The sequence below is a fragment of the Synchiropus splendidus genome, chromosome 3, assembly GCF_027744825.2.
Source record: "Synchiropus splendidus isolate RoL2022-P1 chromosome 3, RoL_Sspl_1.0, whole genome shotgun sequence".
In the NCBI taxonomy this organism is placed as follows: Eukaryota; Metazoa; Chordata; class Actinopteri; order Syngnathiformes; family Callionymidae; genus Synchiropus; species Synchiropus splendidus.
The window spans coordinates 22,633,385-22,653,719 of record NC_071336.1 but is presented as its reverse complement, the minus strand read 5'-3'; the positions used below and the strand labels follow the sequence as shown (position 1 = coordinate 22,653,719).

General features: G+C 42.0%; 1 protein-coding gene across 4 annotated transcripts in view; it reads left to right on the top strand.

Moving 5' to 3' along the window:
- pola1 (polymerase (DNA directed), alpha 1) overlaps window positions 1-20,335 on the top strand; it is a 49,586-nt gene that overhangs the window by 21,601 nt on the left and 7,650 nt on the right. For all 4 annotated transcript variants that reach the window (XM_053859728.1, XM_053859727.1, XM_053859726.1 and 1 more), the window contains exons 34-36: window positions 2,639-2,770; window positions 8,319-8,435; window positions 16,800-16,896. In XM_053859728.1, coding sequence (XP_053715703.1) covers window positions 2,639-2,770; window positions 8,319-8,435; window positions 16,800-16,896 — 346 coding nt within the window. The remainder of the gene's footprint in view (window positions 1-2,638; window positions 2,771-8,318; window positions 8,436-16,799; window positions 16,897-20,335) is intronic.

Sequence of the window (20,335 nt, the reverse complement as noted above, 5' to 3'; positions counted from 1 at the left end):
ATTCATGTTCTTCTTTTGCCTTATGTTTAAAGTAAATAGCTGGACAAGCCATTTCAAGGCTCTTCAAGTCAGACTTCCTGCAGGGCGGATTCATGGTTAAGTCAAGCTCTATATTGTGTCTGTCTATATTTTTAGACAGCTGCCTGGCTCCGATAGGGAATCTGTTTTCATTGGCATGGTTTGGGCTTCACAAGTTGAAAAGCTTTCTCTCAACCCCCGCTGCTCTTTACACATGCACATGCACAGGCGGATCATTCGTTTGTAAGGGCCAAGGCTGTGTGTCTGTGTGTCATCTCTAACAAGGAGCAGCATGCACAGATTTTTCCCGTCTTCAAAGGCCATAATGAACTTGACAACTCTCTTTTGGTTGAGCTCAACAACTGCAGCTCTCCACCTTTTTTCATAGACTGAAGGATCAGTCTTTTTCAGAAGCATCTAATCCTATTTTACTAGAGTCATGCCTTTCGATTCAGAACTATATAAATGTGACAGTTCTCAATATAATGAGCAAGTAATGTGAATTTAAGGGATGTGTGTGTGCGTGTGTGTTTAAGCATATCTCTGGTGAGGTCCAATTTTGGGAAAATTGGGCATTTGTGGGGTACTTTTGCCGGGCCCCACTGGGTTAAACCTCAAGTTTTGGATGAGGGTTTCAAAGTAACTAGGTCATTATAATTGGGTTTAGTTCTGAGTCCTGATTCAGTTAAAGCATTTGTTTTGGATGGTTAGGTTTAGGATGAGAGGCTGGGGAAAGCATTATGTCACTGTGTGGTCCCCACAAAGATGGTGCGACAAACCTGTGTGTTTCTGTGTGTGTGTGGCTTGGTGCAGACAAACAGTCAGTCGAATGAAAACATTCTGAAACTTGACTTGAAATTTAATTTCCACAGGTTTTATCCCTCAAGGCTGTTGTGTATTTGGTATGCAGGGACACACAGAGAAGCTGATAAGACAGTAAGTCAATTAGTGTGTTGAACATTGCCTAACAGCTCAGTGAGAGGGGAGGACTTGACAGACCTTGACTCCTTCATTGATTCAACCAAAGTTTGAAGGAGGAGGGTGTGAGGGGTGAAGGAGCAGACACGGAGCTAAAACACTGGTGGAGAGCAGACATGACTGCTGCAGGGAGTTTGAAGTGAGCTGTAGTAAATACTGCAAGCTGTGTGTCCTCGAACTTGGAGAAGCAGGCCCACAGTGAAGTGTATCTATAGTTTGATAATGTAGCGAACACCTGGAGGAGGGACGAATGTTGAGTTGTGTAATTTTTGGAACATGTTATAAAGCACCTGCCAACAATTCTTTTAGGGCTTCTCTTCAACTGATCCCGATGCCAAACAAAAGAACTAAATTAAATTGCTCTGTCATTAAGTAACTGGCACGGAAGTAGTGTGTAATTTATTTGGGTGAGACATCAGTTATTAAGATTAAGCCTAATTTTTATTTTTTAGCTGGAATGATGAAAGTGTAGGGAAAGGGAGAATCTAAGTGGAATCTAAAAGTAAGAAGGCAGATTTGGAATCGTAGTCGCAACAAAAGGCAAATACGAAGTTGACAAAGATTTATTAATAAAACTGCATTAAAGGAGTCTGATCAGTGACTGACATGCTCCTGGTGTTTTCTGGAAGGACTGATGTAAGCCTGAAACGTGCTTGGCGGGAGGTGTCGCATTGAGACCTGAATCCCATTACTTTAACAGCAAAAGCCTTTAACGTGCTCTCAGTTGCACTGTCATGCAAATTTGCCTTTTTAAGAAGTGTGTTAAATAACATTGTTGTGGCTCTCGCTTCTGTAATACTAATGGTATAACTGAACGTTAGCAGCATATATATTCAGTTATTTTACTTGTAGGGTATCACTAGGGACCATGGAGTAGGAAGCTGCGGGTTCAAATCCCAATGATGTGACCAGCGTCAGTACGTATGCAAGGCCCTTTGTACTATACATATATATATTGGTTAACCTATGAGCATGAGCTCTTCTTGTGTGCTTCTACCGCTGACGGAATACAGTTTTTCCTTCCACACGATGACAGTGCTGCTGCAGCTTCTAGCAGAAAAAAGATTGACAAGTTAAGATCTTCAAGATTACCAGTGTCGGAAGATATCTTACATACATACATACATCTTCAGTTAACCACTGCTTAGTCCTGTACAGGGTTGTTGGGAGTGCTGGACTTAATATTGTGCATATCATATTTCAAGATACCTGCCAATACATATATTTAAGATGACTATGAAGAGTAATCGAGGTTGTTCCTAATGTTCAATGCCATCAACAATGCAGTGATGAGATGGTCTCAGTTGAGAGCACTAACTTTGAACCAGATGAGTCACGTGACTGAGAAGTTGTGATTGTCCTTTTACTTTTTATTTATTTTAAAACTTTGACATGCAAGATACCTGCTGCTCAAAATGCACCTTACGGTGAAGAATGCTATTCAAGACTTTGACATCTGTCATGAATCCACAGCCATACTGCAGCTCACGCTGTTGTGCTTCACAAGTTTGACATTTTTCTGTGAACTAATCTTATTTGTAATCCACAAGTACGCCAGAAATAAACAGTAAGTTGTGGAAAATGACTTTACACATGGCTTGGTTTGTTGGTTTAATTTGATCTGATGCATATTCTCTTTCAGGGTTCGAAGCTGGAGCCCAGCTTGATGCAGTGCTGTCACATCCCCTGTGGTAGCCGCCCCATTGACTACGCCGTCAACATCAGCAATAAACTGCTGCTTGACATCCGTCGCCACATCAGGAAATACTACTCTGTGAGTATTTCTGTGTTTGTTTGCCAGTACACATGTGATTAATATGATTACATTTGAATAATACTACAGATTCTTCTGATGCAACTCAGCTTTTCGTCGCACTCAAAAACACCAGCGCACAAACATTCATACATTTCCTACTTCACCACCTGCAGAGCCACAAATGGATTTCATTTAGTTTCCATTCAGCTGCAAGTTGTTAGTCTCGCTTGCTCGCTCTATTCCCTCTATTTTACATTTTTGTCAACAAAGGTGTGATTGAGTTGAACTTGCTGTTTGTTTTTCTGTTCAGATTTTCAGCATCTTCATCAGCTAATCAAACATTTACCTGAGGTGGAAGTGAATGTGATTAAATCAAGAAAGTCATAAGAAGAAATTCCTTCTAAGGCAATGCCTCAAAGAGGGTTTTGCTCTTTGGCCGGGTCTGGATGTGCTAAATAAAAGTTATGTTTGGAGTGAATTCTCGACTGACACTTCTCAGATTTAGATAGAAGAAAGTGCTACAGACTGGTTATTAATCCATTGTGGTCTCCTCAGAAAGGTCGTTGGTTGCCTTAGAAATTCCCCAGCATCTCGTCTGACAGTTTGGCTGAATTGATTTCTAACAGGAAGTCTGAGGCTCTTGTTGCCCCCGTGAAGCAGTGACAGCCAAATGGGTGAAAGTCAACGAGTGATTTAATTTCCTCCTCAAGCTATTAGCAGATTTCTTAAAATAAAAGACCAGATGCATTAGCTGACACAACACACTTCTGTCTGTAGAATTTGAACAGGGTGTGTTAAAAGTGTCACAACTTGAAGAAATTGACCTTCTGAACAGCATCAGAGAGCAAATTTGGACGGTATTTAACACAGTAGAGGACAACCGATGCACTAATGGCTGGTGGAGCCATCCAAAAATATGTCATGAAAATTAAAGGAAACCTCAGCTGGACACTCTGACATTTTCATCCAACAAGCACATTATTCCTTCAAAAAGAAAAAGGGCTCCATACAAATTCGCAGGAGCATGATCCGAAGAGCTACTTAAATGGCTCTTCTTTGTCTACTGAAATTACGCATGTGTGAACAGCTCACGGCTTTGACTGCAGTCCCTCAAACACCAATGGCTTCCATTTATCTGTGTTGCAGCACCTAGTGCCTAGTTTTGATCACCTGACTGGACTTTTGTGCACTGCCGAGTACAAAGAGCATTTATACTCTGCCGACCTAAACTTGGAATTATTTTGTCAAGACCAGTCCAGACCGCAGCTGCTGTCATTTTAATCACAAACGTGTGACGTTCTCCTGTCCAAAGCATCCAATCAAGTCATTTGTCTTGAGAAACTGCCACTTAGTTCCCTGTTAATTCTCCATACACGCTCTCATAATGAACCTTATTTACGTCAGAGAGGAGAGGAAAAGGAGAGCTCTGACTCGGAGTGCCAAGCCAGGCCGAAATACTCCATCAATTAACTCAATAATTAGCTTTATTTCCTGTTTGAACATTTTACTCACATTGTAAATGAGAACATTTCAACTCTTCATTTTTCATCGATTGGTCACTGAATCGCTTTGAAAAGAAAATTTATTTCAAGTGAGTTGTCCTTACTGACAGTAACACCCGAAAGTGTTTTTCAATATGACATGCAGACTATTGTTTTTGTTCACTGTATCTTGGACCACTCAAAGTCTTGCCTTGGTCTTGTCTTGGTATACTCTGGTCTGACTTACTGTTCCTGGATCTAGGGTCAGGTGGTTTTGCTACTAACAGTGGGCGAATACTGCCATACTCGATTTTCCACAGAAAACAATCCTCACCATGTGAATGTAGCATCTCGCAATGAATTTCAACATGTGGCGTACTCGCAGCATTGGACTCACAAGTTACATACCTTCAAAATGTGACGGCTCTACATGCTGTCCAGCTCCACTGCACGTGACAGCTGGCACCAACTGAACCCCGTCCTTCCAAATTTATCCACCACTTTAGTTGAATGATAGCACCAATGTTGGACCAAAGATAATTCACTTATTGTCTTTGATGACATCACTTTCTTTGAAATTCCTGATCGTTTCAAATGTCTTGGACTTCAGTGCGAGAGAAGTGCGTGTGTGTGTTGTTCCTCTCCCACACTGTTGAACAGAAATCAATTAGTGCAGCGAATGTGTGGAGAGAGAGAGAGAACCCCTCAAACCCTTTTGTCATGATGTGTGAAACAGCTGCTGCCACTGAATACTTGCACACATACACAGACACACACCACTGGAACACCAGTGGACACAGCATACACAGCGGGGCTATGAAGAGGGGCAATATTGTGTAATTAAGGATTCCTTTCAGGCCGAGGAAAAGTTCAAATAGAGCTGTTTACCCGGCCAGTCAGAGTGAAAGCTTTGTGTGTGTCTGTGTGTACGTACACAGCTAGGTGTGTTACCATCCAGAACAAGAAGCGGAGACATTAATCATTAGTGAATTTAGCTCCTGCCCTCTCGCCACCCCCATCGTTGCCGTTATTAATAAACCCTGAGAACGAGCAAACACCGGTTCGCTCCTCACTCGCACACACTTTGGCACTTTTGTGTTTTCTTCCCCTCGTTCTGCCCAGTGATTTGCATGTTTCCTGATTCATACTTTCCCCCCCTTTATCCCTTTATTTAACTCCTCCCATCTAACCACCGTTGCCATGGCATTTAACAAATTATTGCAATTACCCTAGTCATGTGGGTCGCCCCTGGAAACAGGCTGAGGGGCAGGAGAAGAAATGGGAAAGAGGAGAAAGGCTGAATGAAGACCAGAGAAGGTGATAATCCTGTTTTGAACAAAAGGTCAAATTGCTGAATAGAGAAGCCTTGATTAAGCGGAGGAGGTACAAAGTGGGCTCGTTTGAGCTCCATTCACGATGTGTGTGAGATTAAGTGTGCGTGCGTGTTTGTGAAGTAGATCGATTTTTAGGGTCTTTTCACTTAAATGTTGGAAATGTTGACTGCTGCCGCACAATAAGCCACTAAGAGTCCCTTTGTGTTTTGGATTTGTGTGTGTGTGTGGGGGGGGGGATTCCAATGGTCCTTTTCCCAGATATGATTTTGCTGTTAAATTAAACAGTTCAGCTCAAGCCAAACCTTCAGTCACCCGTTGCAATGACCTGTCAAAGTTGTCAGACTTGGAGCGTGTGCGCTGGGATGCAAGGTTTCACCATGGCTGTATTCTGGGCCTTGTCTGGTTGGTGCCCAGAAGCACCTGATTCTAGAGGCTGATGCTGTATTGCATTGACAGTGGCTGGGGCTGTTTCCCATTCATTTGATCTCCCACACTAGTCTTTACTTCTTCAACAAATGGTTTAACTCAGGCCATCGGTTTATCTGAAGCCCTCTTGGCCACTCCCATGCTCAACTTGACTTTTATTGCACCACCAATACACACATTATGTGACCTGAATTCTGAATTCATTGTCTCTGAACAGCACCATTGTTCCTCAATTGTTATCCTCCTGTGTGTTCGACCGATCATTTCTCGAGGTCTCGCTTAACTTTTTTTCACACTACTTTGCTTAGTCACTCCCTTTTCTGTGCCTAGATAGCTATACCTATCATACCTATGATTCAAAATCATAGTTCTATAAGGCAATTTCATTGATAATAGCGATCACAGATGTGCAACGGACCGCACTGATGATAAGGGTCTTGGTCAAACCTGGGCAAAGTGTGGCTGGTTTTTCCATATAACTTTATAAAGTTTTTTTTTGTTTGTTTTTAGAGTCTTTCTCCTTTTTTTTTGGTGAGTATTGTATAAAGTGTCTTCACTTCGTACAGTAGTTCATACAGGTTTTTTGATATTCCCTTTTTTTTAACTTATTTTTATTTTTTATTATTTTTTATTTATTTAGTTATTTTATTTAAGTAAAATGATTTACAAATACTTTTTATAAAATCGTGGCACCATTACCGGTACCTATTTTGATATCATAAACAGTGCTGTCATTTGGAATCGTAAGAATTGAAACTCCTCACATCCAGTGATTAAAAAATAATACAAATAATCATGACTGCAATAACTATTTGACATAGTCGGCTTTTAAATTAGCAGCCGACAGTTTCATGAGTTGACTCTCAGCAGCCCTAATAACATTAATGTGTCCAGAAGGCCTTGTGAGGTGCCATGGTAAAGGGACATGGCTGTTTGAGCACAACAGAAGGAGACAACACGTCGAGTACTTCTTGCTTCTGCTTGGTTAAACTGTGTAGGACCTTTGAGATGTGTAGGACTACCCAGTCTCCAGTTCTGTATCCCAACCCTTGCTTGCTGTCAGCTCTCAATCCTTGGTCCCTGTCAACAACTTTTATTCACTTGGAACTTCTAACAATCATAATTGCTGAGAAAATCTTCACCTAATTTGCTACAAATTATTGTTTCCTTGATGTTACACCCCCAAATACTTTTTTTTTTTTTTTTTTTTTCTTCGAAAATAAACATCCTAATCCAAGCGAAGACAGGTGTGAGCACAGATTGTTGAATATGGATAGGGCAGCTGCGGTCTTTTAGACGCATTCATTTTGGCAGAATTAGGATGAAAAAGGCAGTTAATGTATTGATGGCAATTGGGCTTACGCTCTGTCATTAGTTGGGTATTAGCCCCCTCCTCTTTAAATCCCCCCTCCCAAGTAATGACAAGGCAGGAGAAGCCGGGGGAGGAGAGGTTTGGAAGAATATAGTCTGACAGAGAGGGTTGGACCACTGCACCTGCCCAAGGTCACTAGCTCTCCACAGGGGGTACAACTGCTGCTGTTACCCTTGTAGAAGTATTCAAAAGAGCACAAGAAACATTAGACGCGCAGTGAAAGACTCGCCCTCACTTTGTTTCATTATTACCCGTCTTTTGCTGTTCTTTTTATTCAGAGCCTCAATCTTTTCTGATTTGCAGTTTTGTGCTGAAAAGCACAAATTGAATTTCATTTTCAATGTTGGGGTTCACTTTTCTGTATGAATACGTACAGTCGAAGTGGAAAAGGTGCAAAATTATTTCCCAAAATCCTTCAAAGATGAAACCAATACTGGGCTACTGCCAGAGATTCGTTAAATTTTTCCTTAAAGAATTATTATTGTTGAATTATTATTATTGTCAGCCATGTTTGTTCACCAGACTTGTGATTAGCTTGAATAGATCTGTTGTTTTCCGAAGCCATTATTGCCTCTGGGAGGAACTGACTGATGCATATTGGCACCTTGGACATTAAGTGAATTTACCTACAAGTAATCAATGCAAATACATAACACTGACTGATTTATCTCAGCAGAATGTTTGACCAGTTGCCCACACAAGTTGTGGATATTGGGGCTCTCTGAAAAGGTTGTACTGTAGTAGGAGATGGAACATAAGTACTCACGTGTTAATGTTATAAGGCTGATGGTATTGCGATATTGAAACTATTTTCACTCTGACAGTGTAGTTTGTGAAATTCACTGCTATCAAATAAGGTGAAACGGGTAATAGTATGATCCTGCTATCAGATGATTTGAAATGGAATCTACTGTTCTTGCTTTGCATGCTCATCCAAATGTGGTTCTTTGTAGGGTTGGCTGGTTTGTGAGGACCAGGCCTGCCAGAACAGGACACGGCGTTTGCCCATTGCCTTCTCTCGTCATGGACCGATCTGCCCCAGCTGCACCAGGGCCACTCTCCGACCGGAGGTAAGACGTCATAACCACGAAGCCACAAGCACCAGTGATCACATTATATCTTTTAGTGCTATACATTTGTCCAGATGATGGTGCTGTGGAGCTGAGGTCACCACTGGTATGGGTTGTACAATTCCCATTACTGAGGCTCAGCAGTTATATAGTCAAAATATTCATGCTGGTTCTGTCTTCTAGCCTAAGTGGGACAGAGAAGCAGTTTGTGGTCCACTCATGTCTGGCCTGTGTTTCTGCCATTAAAAGCGTCTGTCTGTCCAAGTCTGGTTCCTGACTTCGAAACATTTTGTTGGCTTGACCACTGGGTCTGAAAGAAACACTCTCCCTTTCAGCCTCAGTGTGACTGCTCTATCTGTGTCGTCCACATTCTTATATTCTCATCTATTTTTTTCCAACTCTCTTGTCATTTTTTTGTCTTCCTTGCTGTGCTCCTCTCTCAACCCCACCCCAGATGCTTTGCTGTGCCCAGTTCTGTGGCGACAGGTTGTAAACCAGAAGCCCAATTTCTGCTGTCACTGAAGCCATTTAGGACGCCACTGCTGTGCCTGAAGGCTGTAGCACTTTAAACTTCAGGCTGAATAAAATATTTAACTTGTAGTGCCCCTTCCATAACCTCCAAACTTTATCTCTCCATTTCAGCCACTTCCAAACAGTAGATTTCGCTCTCCTTAGTGAGTTAGTGTGTGCGCTTCAGTTTGTTTTACATTATTAGGTAACTATATAGTATTTTCTTTTTAAATCAAATATGACTGTCTGTTGCAAATAATGAATGTGTTTTGGTTGATTTCACTATTTTTTTGAGGAACTGGCAGGCTTTACACAGGCTCACTCAGTTAAGAATTAGAATCTCAACTGTGAGAAAGTGTAATATGCCTTACGTTACCCTAGATTACAAGTTAGATCCAAAAGTGTAGTGTGTGTTGTATTGCTTGCATGTTGCATTCAATATTCCCAATAATGCTTGATTTGTTGTCGAGAAACTGTTTGCCATCCTTCTCGCTTCAACTTTTGTTAAAAAAAAAAAAAAAAGTATTTATCTTGTTCTTAAACTAGGAGTGTCACATTTTTTCTGGTGGTCATGTATGTTATGGGGTCATTTGTTTCGAATCAGGGGTCTCAAACTTGTGGCCCTCAGGATACAGTTTTACGGCCCACTCCTGGGTGCCCAATTTTGGCATGGGTGGTCCACCACAGGGCACCCACTCCTTATCTTAAGTGAGCCATGTGCGAAATTGTTTCTCTGATATTATTTTCTACAAGTCAGTTTTTCAGATGCCTAATCCAAATATGAATGGTTAAAAAAGGGTTAAAGCCACATCACATTACACAGAAAATTGAGCTTACACACGCTGCTCTTCAGATATAAACATAATGGTGTGCCACAGGTCAAATAATAGGAAAATCATTTTCTGCGAAGACTGACTTTTTATTATGAGGTAGCACAGGATTCTGAATGGTGGCAGTGGCAGGAGATTAATAGCCCAGCAGCTTGTGTGTTAAATTGCTGCCAATTATGCCAAGTGCTCAAGTGGCCATTCATGGATGTTTCTGCAGATCTTTGCTCAAATGAGCGAAGAGAATGAGACTTTTTGTGCATTCAGCCAGTTGTTTGAGCTTGTGATCAATTTAGCTTTGGCTATGCGTTTTAGGGGTAGTCTATATATTTAAAGTATTATTTTAAATGTGAATTCCCTGTCACTTTCAGGTAAAGATGAGCTTTAAGTCAGGATGGTTTCACTTGACTTTCTGGCAAAATGGATGTGGTTGTGTACTCGTTGTGTACCTTGAGGTTTATTTAATGCATAGTAGTTCTAGGCTGTATGGAGTGACTCACTTCTGATGCTTTTTTCAGGTTATTTTTGCAAACCTTCTTTTACAAAACTGCAGCATGTCTATCTTTTCCTGGAGGTCTTCACAGCAGACAACAGGAGCAGGCTGTGTTTTCTCTGTCGTTCTGTCATGTGACTCATCTCTGTAGCGGGTGAATGTTGTTCAGTGCAGCTGCTAAATAATGTCTTATTGGATTTGCTGCCTTCTTTTCTGTATGAATCCATTTGAGATCAAAAACAACCATATAAATCAACTCTATTAATTTCATGAATGAGCAATACAGCCATGCTACCAATTTCTGTTTCGTTTAAACATGACCGACACAAATCCATTGGTACAGAGTGAGAGCCAAGAGTCAAAAAGCAAGGTGAGTAACCGTGACTTGCTCTCCAGCCCAGTCAAGAAATAATAGTCGTTGATCGCGATAATATGGAATTTTTCGGGCAAACACGCCGCATGCTACTAAGATTGAGCCACGTCACACATGCGTTTATTGACATTAAAATGCACTGTTTTCGTCCATTTGTATTCCGACTTCTTCTTCTTCCCACTTCACATCTGTTCCTCGAGCGCTGTGCTGCCCAGCTGACTGGCTGTGGTAGCGGAGCCATGTTGTAACAATCAACATCAATAACAGGTTGACTGGACTTGCTGTTTAGCTCACCCTAACTGAGTTAATTATTGAGAGTGATGGGACCAATGCTGCTCTGCATTACGTATTACGTATTATCGACGGCAGCACTGGTTGGACATGCTGCACTGTTGTCATGGATGTCACACACACCATTTCTCGTCACCATTTCTCAGATAGTGAATACATACATTGTCAATGAACCAGAGCTTAGTCCTGCTCAGGGTTCCGGGGATTGCTGGCGCCTATACTTAGCAGTCATTGGGCGAAAAACAGGTCACCAGTCCATCGCAGGGCACACACCCCATTCACACACAAGAGTGTCCGATTAACCTTGTGAGCATGCCTTTGGCTCATGGGGTATGTACCTGTAATATGTTACTGCAGTTGAGTTGTATGAGCTTCTCGTTTTTTGTTCTTGCTACCTGCTCCCACCATCACGGCACTCTTGCCATCGCTGTTGGTGATTCTATTCTCCTCATTACCATCTCTCCCTCTTTCCATCCTTTCCTCTTCCTCCCCCCATTCCCTCACTGGACACAGATTAAGAGCATGATCTGATCTCCATGTAATGGGAGAGTAATAGGCACTCTGCCTTGATTGGTTGGTAATTTGGGGGAGTTATGCACAGGTGCAATTTGTAATATTTTCACTAAATTGAATTTCTATCTCTTTCCCTCACTTGTTTCTGCCTCTCTTCTCCCGCCGTCGTGATAAATTCAAATAAGCTTTTTCCCCTCGCCCTGTCACAAATAACTCTCCTTTCTCCCTCTTTATTCAATGCTTTCCCCCTGTTCTTTTCTTCTTTTCTCCTTTCCCTTCCCTCCCTCTCCAGTTCCCATTCTCTCTTCTCTCCTCACTTGCTCTTTCCGTGTCTCTCTTTTTCTCCCCTCGCTTTATTGATGTACGCTCAGGCGCCCATTAGAGCTCCCTTTTCCCTCTAGTGGAAATTGCACCATGTTAATTTTCACACAAATTACGGCAATAGCAGGTATCTCTATTTGATACATTATAGCGGGAGCAATCAGAGATAATTGAGTGCCTTTCAGAGGGAGACGGCTGCATTCACTGCCGGCTCAAAGCTGCCCCATTATCGCCTAATCGCTCTTTAAACACTGAATTTTGCCGAACAAAAATTCTTGTCATAATTTTGCTTAAGTGTATTTGGAAATCACAGTCCTTTGAGCGAGGATAATTGAAATCAAATCCCTTTCACTGGAGCTGACATTTCTACATTTTCCCCCAATTGAAATTAATTTCAAAAATTGAGCATGAATATCTTCAAATAGCAGGCAATTATGCCTTTCAATGGGGAGAAATTACCGGTGCTGAATCGTTGGAGGCTTGCGGGCGAGAGCACCAGTTAAATGCCTTTGTTTCCCATCGTGTTTGCCTAGTAAAGATTTACATATATTGACTCATTATGGTGTCTTGTGGAGCTTAAGGGTGTGACGACCACAACTGGCAAAAATGCTCATCGCATCTAAATGCGATGAAGTTTTCTTGCTGCCTTACAGCTGAGGGAAATATACGTTTGTTTCCTTCCATCACCCTCCCTCCACCCCTGTCCTTCCCCCTCTTTCTGCAGCTGCGTTCTGGCCCCATTTTCAATAATGTTGGCTCCGAACATAAATCTTCCAATAAACTTCAGAGCTGTATAAAAGTTCTCAAACTTGATCTCATTTAATCGACTCGATTCCAACTTGAAGACTATGTTTAGCGTGAGGTGTGTTAGGTGATTGTTTTGCACTTTCAATTGGTGCTGATTGAGTAATATGTGAACGATCTCACCAACGTACCTGTGTGGTATTGATTCAGCTCTGCAAAGTGAAAGCACACGCCAGACCACAAGCGGCAAGGCCTGTTTATGCTCCCTTTCCGTATGAAATTGTGCCGGTCAGTTTCAAACGCTGTTGACGTCACTGATCACATATAGTACTGCCATGCGTTCTTTGCTTTGGTATTGCTGTCCACCAATATATCCACCCGGGGGAGCAGCTCACAGTCAATAGTTTATGACAACGACAAAAATACTTAACAATACAAACATGACTGTGGAAGAAGTATTGGTAATGTACCTTTTGCAGACAAAACGGAGCCAGCGTTGTGTGAGGCGGTGGTCGGTGCCATTATATTCCGCCTGGACGATGGGAGAATTTCCAACATTGTCATGAGAGCAACCTATCAGGTGTTAAACAACAGCAATGCCCCCACAGTTTCCGGTGGTACGGCTCTGTTTGGTCTGTATCTGTAAGCTTTGTGGAGACATGCACAAATATGGACAAAATGACAGAAGGCTCCATCCATATTCAGATCTGCATAAATGGGCTTTCATTCAAAAACAAGCTGGGAGTTCCCCAGTGTTGTATCCTCTGTGTCGAGACTCTGGTCAAGTTTTGTGGAGCAATTGCCAAGGTAGACTTCGCTTCAATGACGTAGGTGTTGACATATGACGCCTCGCAGCCAGATGTATTGCATCACCTGTTCAGAGTCTGAATCACATCCAAATTTAAGTGAAACACTAGGGAGGTCCCCTGTTTTAACAGCTCTTGGTATGTGGGAATCTTTTTAAAATGTAATTTAATGCATTACCCATAGTTTGTGGATGTTCCTAAATTTGGGAGACATTCCTCACTTTAAGAGAAATTGTATGAGGCAATTAATGAGTTCTTCTTTTTATTGTTACAATTCAGTGTCACATTGCGTCAACATTATGGTTGTGGTGTTGTGGTTATTATGCCACCTTGGCTTGGTGTGCTTGATTTGCTGCATCCTCTTTGTCCATTCTACGGTTTTCTTCTCGTCAAGACCGTCTCCTCTGCTAGTCTCTTGTTGAAAAGATGCACCAAAAGTTTTCCACTGGTCATCCAGGTATTGATTTTGTTGTTGCAGACCTTCATTTATTGTTATTGCCCAAGCATTTTCAGGTTAAGGTCGTTCTTCTTTCCGTTATCCAATTTGTCGTCTATTTCCCGTATTCTGTACAGGCTGCTTACTTCTACTTAAAGGACCACAAACATTGATTTTTTTTTTCTGTTGTCATGCTTGTATGTGTGTATTTAAAATGAAATTGAATCAGAAAGGGGGGAAAAGGAGTAAGAGGTGAAGCGGGGAGCTAAGGGGAAGGGGTTAGAGGGGTGCCGTGCTCCCGGGAGAGAGGCAATTTCACAGCTGGTTTGCTTCTTAGGCAGTCAGGCTGAAAATGCTGCAGATTTGAGGAGCAAATTGAAATGGTGTCAGTGCAGGAACAAAGCGCCCAGCTGAATGACGAGGTAGGCGTGTGTGCGCGCTTGTGTGTGTGTGCAAGGGAGGTGGGGTTGAGGGGCTCCAAATTCAATAACAACTCCGTAACATTGTAGCCACGCCTTTACGGCACCTGTCAGTCAATGAAAATGCTGCGGCCGGCCCGCCCATAATCGGCATCATATTGTTGGAGCGTGAGTGATGTAGGTCTGGGAAAAGTGTGTACGTGTTGTTTATTTTTAAGAGCGACGGCCGGTGTTTGTGCCAACCAGGCTTGTTCAACCCTGGCAACAGTAACCGGGGCTCCATTATGGGCTCTACATGGTTTGGTTGTTGACTAGGCAGTGCGTCAGCGGTCAACAGCTGCGCCTGCCGTGAGCTGCCATAGACAACCGCTGAATGCACACGCGCACACACACTCACAGACGCAACAAATAGTTTGCATTTAGCTACATTAGACACTCTTTCCACTTGATTATGCCACAGCAGTTTAATCTGAAATTACAATTACGCATTGAGGATTGGCAGGTATAATGGGCATACACAACACACACACACACTCACTGGCACACAGTGACGGTAGACTCTTCCTGTGGTAATAATAAAGCACTCAGCGCGCACCTGATGGCAGTGTGGGGTCGGGGCTTAGCGTGCCCTCTGCAGTGTAGCAGGAAAATGACGAGCCAATAACTGCAATTAAACATGCAGTATAATGGCTAATCAAATTGACAGCCTCAACTGTTGCCATGCCTCTCTCACAATGGCTTATCACAACAAACTATTATGAGGGAGGGTGTTTCAGGCCTGATCCCCTCTTTTCATTTTCTCTTTCTCTCCATCTCACTTCCTCTTGTGTTTGTAACCTTTCTCTTTCTTTCATCTTTTTTTTTTTTCCTCCCACCTCTCTGTTTCCCTCGTCTCTCCCACTCTGACGCGCTGTTTCCGAGGCTCTGGTTAATTGCAGAAGAGATTAACAAAGCAAGCAAATTTGTTTTTTTGTTGTTGTTTTTTTCACTGTCACCGAGGAGGGGGGAGTGTTTCGCAATGAAGTGACTACCTTTGCACTTTTTAACCAAACAAATGTTGGGTTCTTCTAAACTGTCAGTCACAGCTCCCTCTGAGTACGTGACATTAGAATTAACCATGCGAGTATAAATGTATGTAAACCAGGGCAATTATCGGACATTTTCGGGAAATATTACACATTTCTGTCTGAATAATTGAGACGTGCTGATCACGTTCAGTAACGGCTCGGGAAGAAAACAGTCATCATCTGTGACTTAGGTTGGTATTAGATACGACAAGATTAAATAATTTATTAGCTAAATGTTTTTGACAGACAAAACAAACAGAATAGCTGAGCCAATTACAGTTCACAGGGCAAAACCAGCCCTGAGGCAGGAATCCAGTAGCAGCAATAAGACATGGCTAACGCTGACACAGAAGGCGCTTTCAGCCTTTAGTCAGTCCTGATTTAATGACAGCAAAACTGCGTTTCAGGAACTAGAACTTTGCTTTAATGTCTGGTTTGCTCATCCGTCTCACTGACCGCATGTGACATCAGCAGACATCAACGCTCCATGAAAACACTAAATACGCCCGTATTTTGTGTTCCACAACACATTGAAAGTTAAGGCATTCATTCCCAGATTAGTAGGTCGTATATTATATTATTTTACTGGCTAACCACGTACCAGTTGTTGAAACATGAACTGATCTGCCTTGGTGTACATGATACATTCATTTGCCCCAGCTTGGCATCATGTGCAGGGTTTTGACTACGTACAAACAAGCGTGGCGCACTGTCACTGCTTATACGAGAGCCGCCACGGCTTCAGAAAAATTCCCTCTTTAAATGTATTTAAACAAAGTAGAAACATCAGAATAACTGGATAACTCATTACGCCGCATGGAGGTGGACATTAACATTAGACAGACTTTTTGAGGAGGGCTTCAGATTGGAGGGAGATTTTTATTGGAGAGTATTTTATTGTCACAGATTCAGTAAATGTCAAAACTTCCCCCTCTGCTTCATTGTTTCTCTATGGCTTCTTGGTTGGCTGAGTTCCATTAATTTGAGTTTACATGGTTTCATTTGTTGCATGCTGGGTTAGTGTTAGAGTTATGCTGCAGTCCAAGGTCATCAAAGAAACATTGGGATCAAATAAGTTTGGATTTCAGTTCAGTAGCAACAGGGTCACAGTTTGTTTCACAGCAAACAATCAAGCTTCCTAAACGTCACATGATCCTCTGTAAGACAAGACACGGTAGTAAAATCCATGGTTCACTAGACTGAACACAACAGCCGCCTCAGTGTCGTTTTAACTGCCGCTTTATCCCATAGAATATTATATTCACGTTAAAGAGACAAGAAGTCATTTGTTCAACCAAATATTTATTCTCATCCATTAAGTGCACTGGCCGATTCTTCTTAAAAATTAGCGTCAGGTGTTTCAACATTATCTTGATCGTTACTAAGCCGTATGGATTATTGCACTAATGTGAACTCACTTTGCTACACTTTATTACTCAGTTTTATTCCACTGACCCTTCATTTCCCAGTTTTATTGACCAGTTAGCCTCCAATTACTCCTTAATGTTGATGCACTAATGCCTACTTGTTATGTGTATAACTGGATAATGTGTTTTCCTTGCAGTATTCAGAGAAGGCGCTCTACAACCAGCTCTGCTTCTACAGATTCATCTTTGACTGGGATCATGCTGTCAACAAGGTTCTTCAAACGGATGAGAAAAGTAAGACACCCCAAATTCTGTATTTACCTCAATCCAACATCCAGTTTGACTGATACTGAACTTCAAAAGTTACGTCCATTGGTTTTCCATTACTTTTTTGCTGCCCCGTATTTGAAGTTTCGGATGCTGTCATTCCTTATGCTTCAACACTTGAAGCCGTTTCATAGTCTCTGTGAGCCTTTCTTGGGTACATTGCCCAAAAAGATGCAGACGATCTTCTTAGCTCTTCGGAGGTCCTGGGCATGGGCAAACTGGGTTGGCATTTCTTATGTCCAGTGGGTGGCAATGGCCCCAAAAGCACAGCCCCACCCTCCTGCAGGATCGCGGAGGTCTCGGCTTGGTCTTGAATCAATGCACGGGCACAGAGGCACGGCCAGGCGCATTACACTAGGATCTCAAGTCTCCCACAATCAGCGTGCCACGCAAATATTTCAATGATTTCTCTCTGTAAAAGTCACTCAAAATGTCAAAATATGCATATGCATTGAGCAAATTAGGGTTGGAAGCATGACACAAACACGCGATGGAGCTGCACATGCACAAAGAGCTAAATGTTGAGGTAAAAGTTAATTCTGACCAGGGTTGTTTTAAATCTGTTTGAAGAAATGTTATGAAATTGGATTTATATTGAGTTGCATCTCTGCATTTCTAGGGGGCCTTGCATGTGTCATTGAAAAAAAATCTTCTCAGGCTTTTTGCTACGATTTTGAAACGGGGCGTCCAAAGCCCCGTCCCATGCCCGTTGCCCCCCCCCCCCCCCCCGGCACAACAGATCATTGACTGACAAGTTGCTTTGTAAAAAAGAAATTGTAAACATCTATTTGTGTAATTTTCATAAAAACAGACATCTGAGTCAACTAACAAATGTTAACAGACATGAACTCAGTAGCTGTTGCCACAATAACACTTTCAGATGCAGGGGTCTCCTGGGCAGTTATGTTGCTTGACTGACCTGAATAAATTAAAAAATAAAAAATGTCTACGGCAAAATTCATCTTCTTTCATATATTTATGCAAGATAAGCATGAAGTTGTATCATCTACACAGATGATAGAACTTTGTGTATCTGTGGTGCCTTGCTTAATTTTCTCTCCTTTTAACGTTCATCCATTCTAACCGTATATATATATATATATATATATATATATATATATATATATATATATATATTCTATTTATATTTCTATTCTATGTTTGAAGCACAGAATATGGTGTTGACATGGAACATGACCAGAGCATACAGAGATCAAGTCCAGACTGAACTGAATACAAAGTCTAAGTCTATTAGTCATATATTTGGTCATATAGAGTCATGATTTATTTCTCATTGCAAAATAAGCATTTTTAAAATACATCTATAACTGAAATGCTTTCATTGGAGCAAAAGTTCGATCTGTATTCAGTTTTGTCTCTGTCTTGGTGTTGCTACTAATTGGTCCTGGTTCTGGGGATAGGATAATAGGACATAACGGTAATTGCCATTTCATGATTTCCTGTCACTAAATCTTTCGTCAATGCCTCTTGAATTTAACTATGTAGAGAATATATTCTGTTCCATCTCTAGTTTTCTGGTCCTTTGGCAAATAATCTGTCATCAGTGTGCTGTGGAAATGTTTCTTTGTTGTTAGGCCTGTGGTTGGTCATCCTTTTTACGGACGTGTGGTTTAGTGACTTAGAATTTCACATTTAAGTTCAGGATCATCTTTGTTCCTGAACTCATAGGAGTGGGCAACTTACGATGTTAAAGGCAGGTTTGGTGAATCCAGGAGCGTAAACATGATCTCGAAGTATTAGTCGAATTCAGTGGCATAAACATATTTGATTCTTCTGTTGTCTGATGTTATACCCAGGTTTCAGCTTGTTCATCCTGCATTGATTTTAAAACTTTTGTCAAAAACTTTTCCCTCCCGCTCTGAACGATTTTATGCTTTGTAATCTTTTTTTTTTTTTTTTTTTTTTTAACTCTGTGTTGCTATTTTCCTGTGGTAATGCCCTAACAATTGAAATCAGTGTACGGGAGCCAGAATGGAAGCTTGATTTTTGATGCCTCAAGCAAGGATTCCTCGCACATGCACGTGCAACATAACATTATCAATCAATGACACAATGTAAACCTGTTACCAGGCAGCAGTTAACATATCGACACTGGCCCACACATAAACACAACAAATGAGCGTGCCAGCACGGACGTGGGCAGGGTCTTATAGATATTCAGCTCCTCCAGTCGACAGCCCTAATTTAGGAGCCAGATTCAATCACACACATACAAAATGCAAAACGCTCCAATCACTGGAAGAAAGGAGGAAAGAGCCCTCCATCGTCTCCCCTGCACCAGCCCTCACTGTCCACCTCTACCGCTCGCTCCCTCTTTCTCGCTCTCTCTTGGACAGGCACTCGTTTGGCTGTGTTGATTGAAAACAGGTTTTAGATTTGGGGAAATGACAGGGGAAGTAATGGGCGCGCTGACGAAAGGATAGCCCTTCTCCTATAATGGGACATGGAGCGTATATTTCCCCCCTTGGACTAAAATAGACGGTACTCCGGCGGCCTGGCTGCACGCGGTGGGCATCAGCTCCTGGGCCTCTTTAGCACTAGATCTTCCTGATTGATGTCACTTGATTAGAATGGGTCGCTGGGCTGAGTGATTTATTTATTTGATTAAATATTTATTTATGTATTTTATGCACGTGCGCCTCAAGTAACAACTCTGCCGTCCCGGGAAAAGCGGCAAAAGTGCAAGACTGCCGAGGTAAATATAACGTGCAATCAACAGATGACCACTCAGCAGATGGAGGGACGGGTCCAACGTGGAGGAAGGGTGGGAGTGCTAACATGATTATAGCCTCCTTTCCAGCGCTCCTTTATTTTTCAGTCTTGTTCCGGGAGTCCAGAAATCATTGCCAATCAATGCTAGACTCTTGTCTCTGCCAATGGCTTTGGTCCGCTTCAGGCTGGCTGAATTTTGAACACACACGCGCGCTGTACACAATTACGGTGGCATTTCAAACTTCTGTTGAGAAGTCAAATTATGAATGTAACAAAGTGAACAGCTCTTGAGTCGCTGGTTGTGCCCGTTTTACTTGCGCCTGAAATGGATGGGATGTCGTAGCTATGGTTCCTTTGCATGATAGCTAGCTGAGTGATGGTCGTCATGCATTACACACCCACCACTGGAGGTGTTCTTTTCATTCCAGTTACTAGATGAGCACTAGATGATGGATATTTTATTTTTGTCGGTGGTGACACAGTACTGATGAAGCCAGCTGTCACAACTGAGAAGTCAAATCAGATGTGGGAACATGTATGAGCACTTGGTATCGTTTCTATTGACTCATATCTTGCTGCTAATCTTCAACATTCTTAGATTTTTTTTATTGTCCAAGCGGCTTGGTTTGCTCCAAATTATTGGCGACAATAATAGGGCCTGCTGTACTTTTTT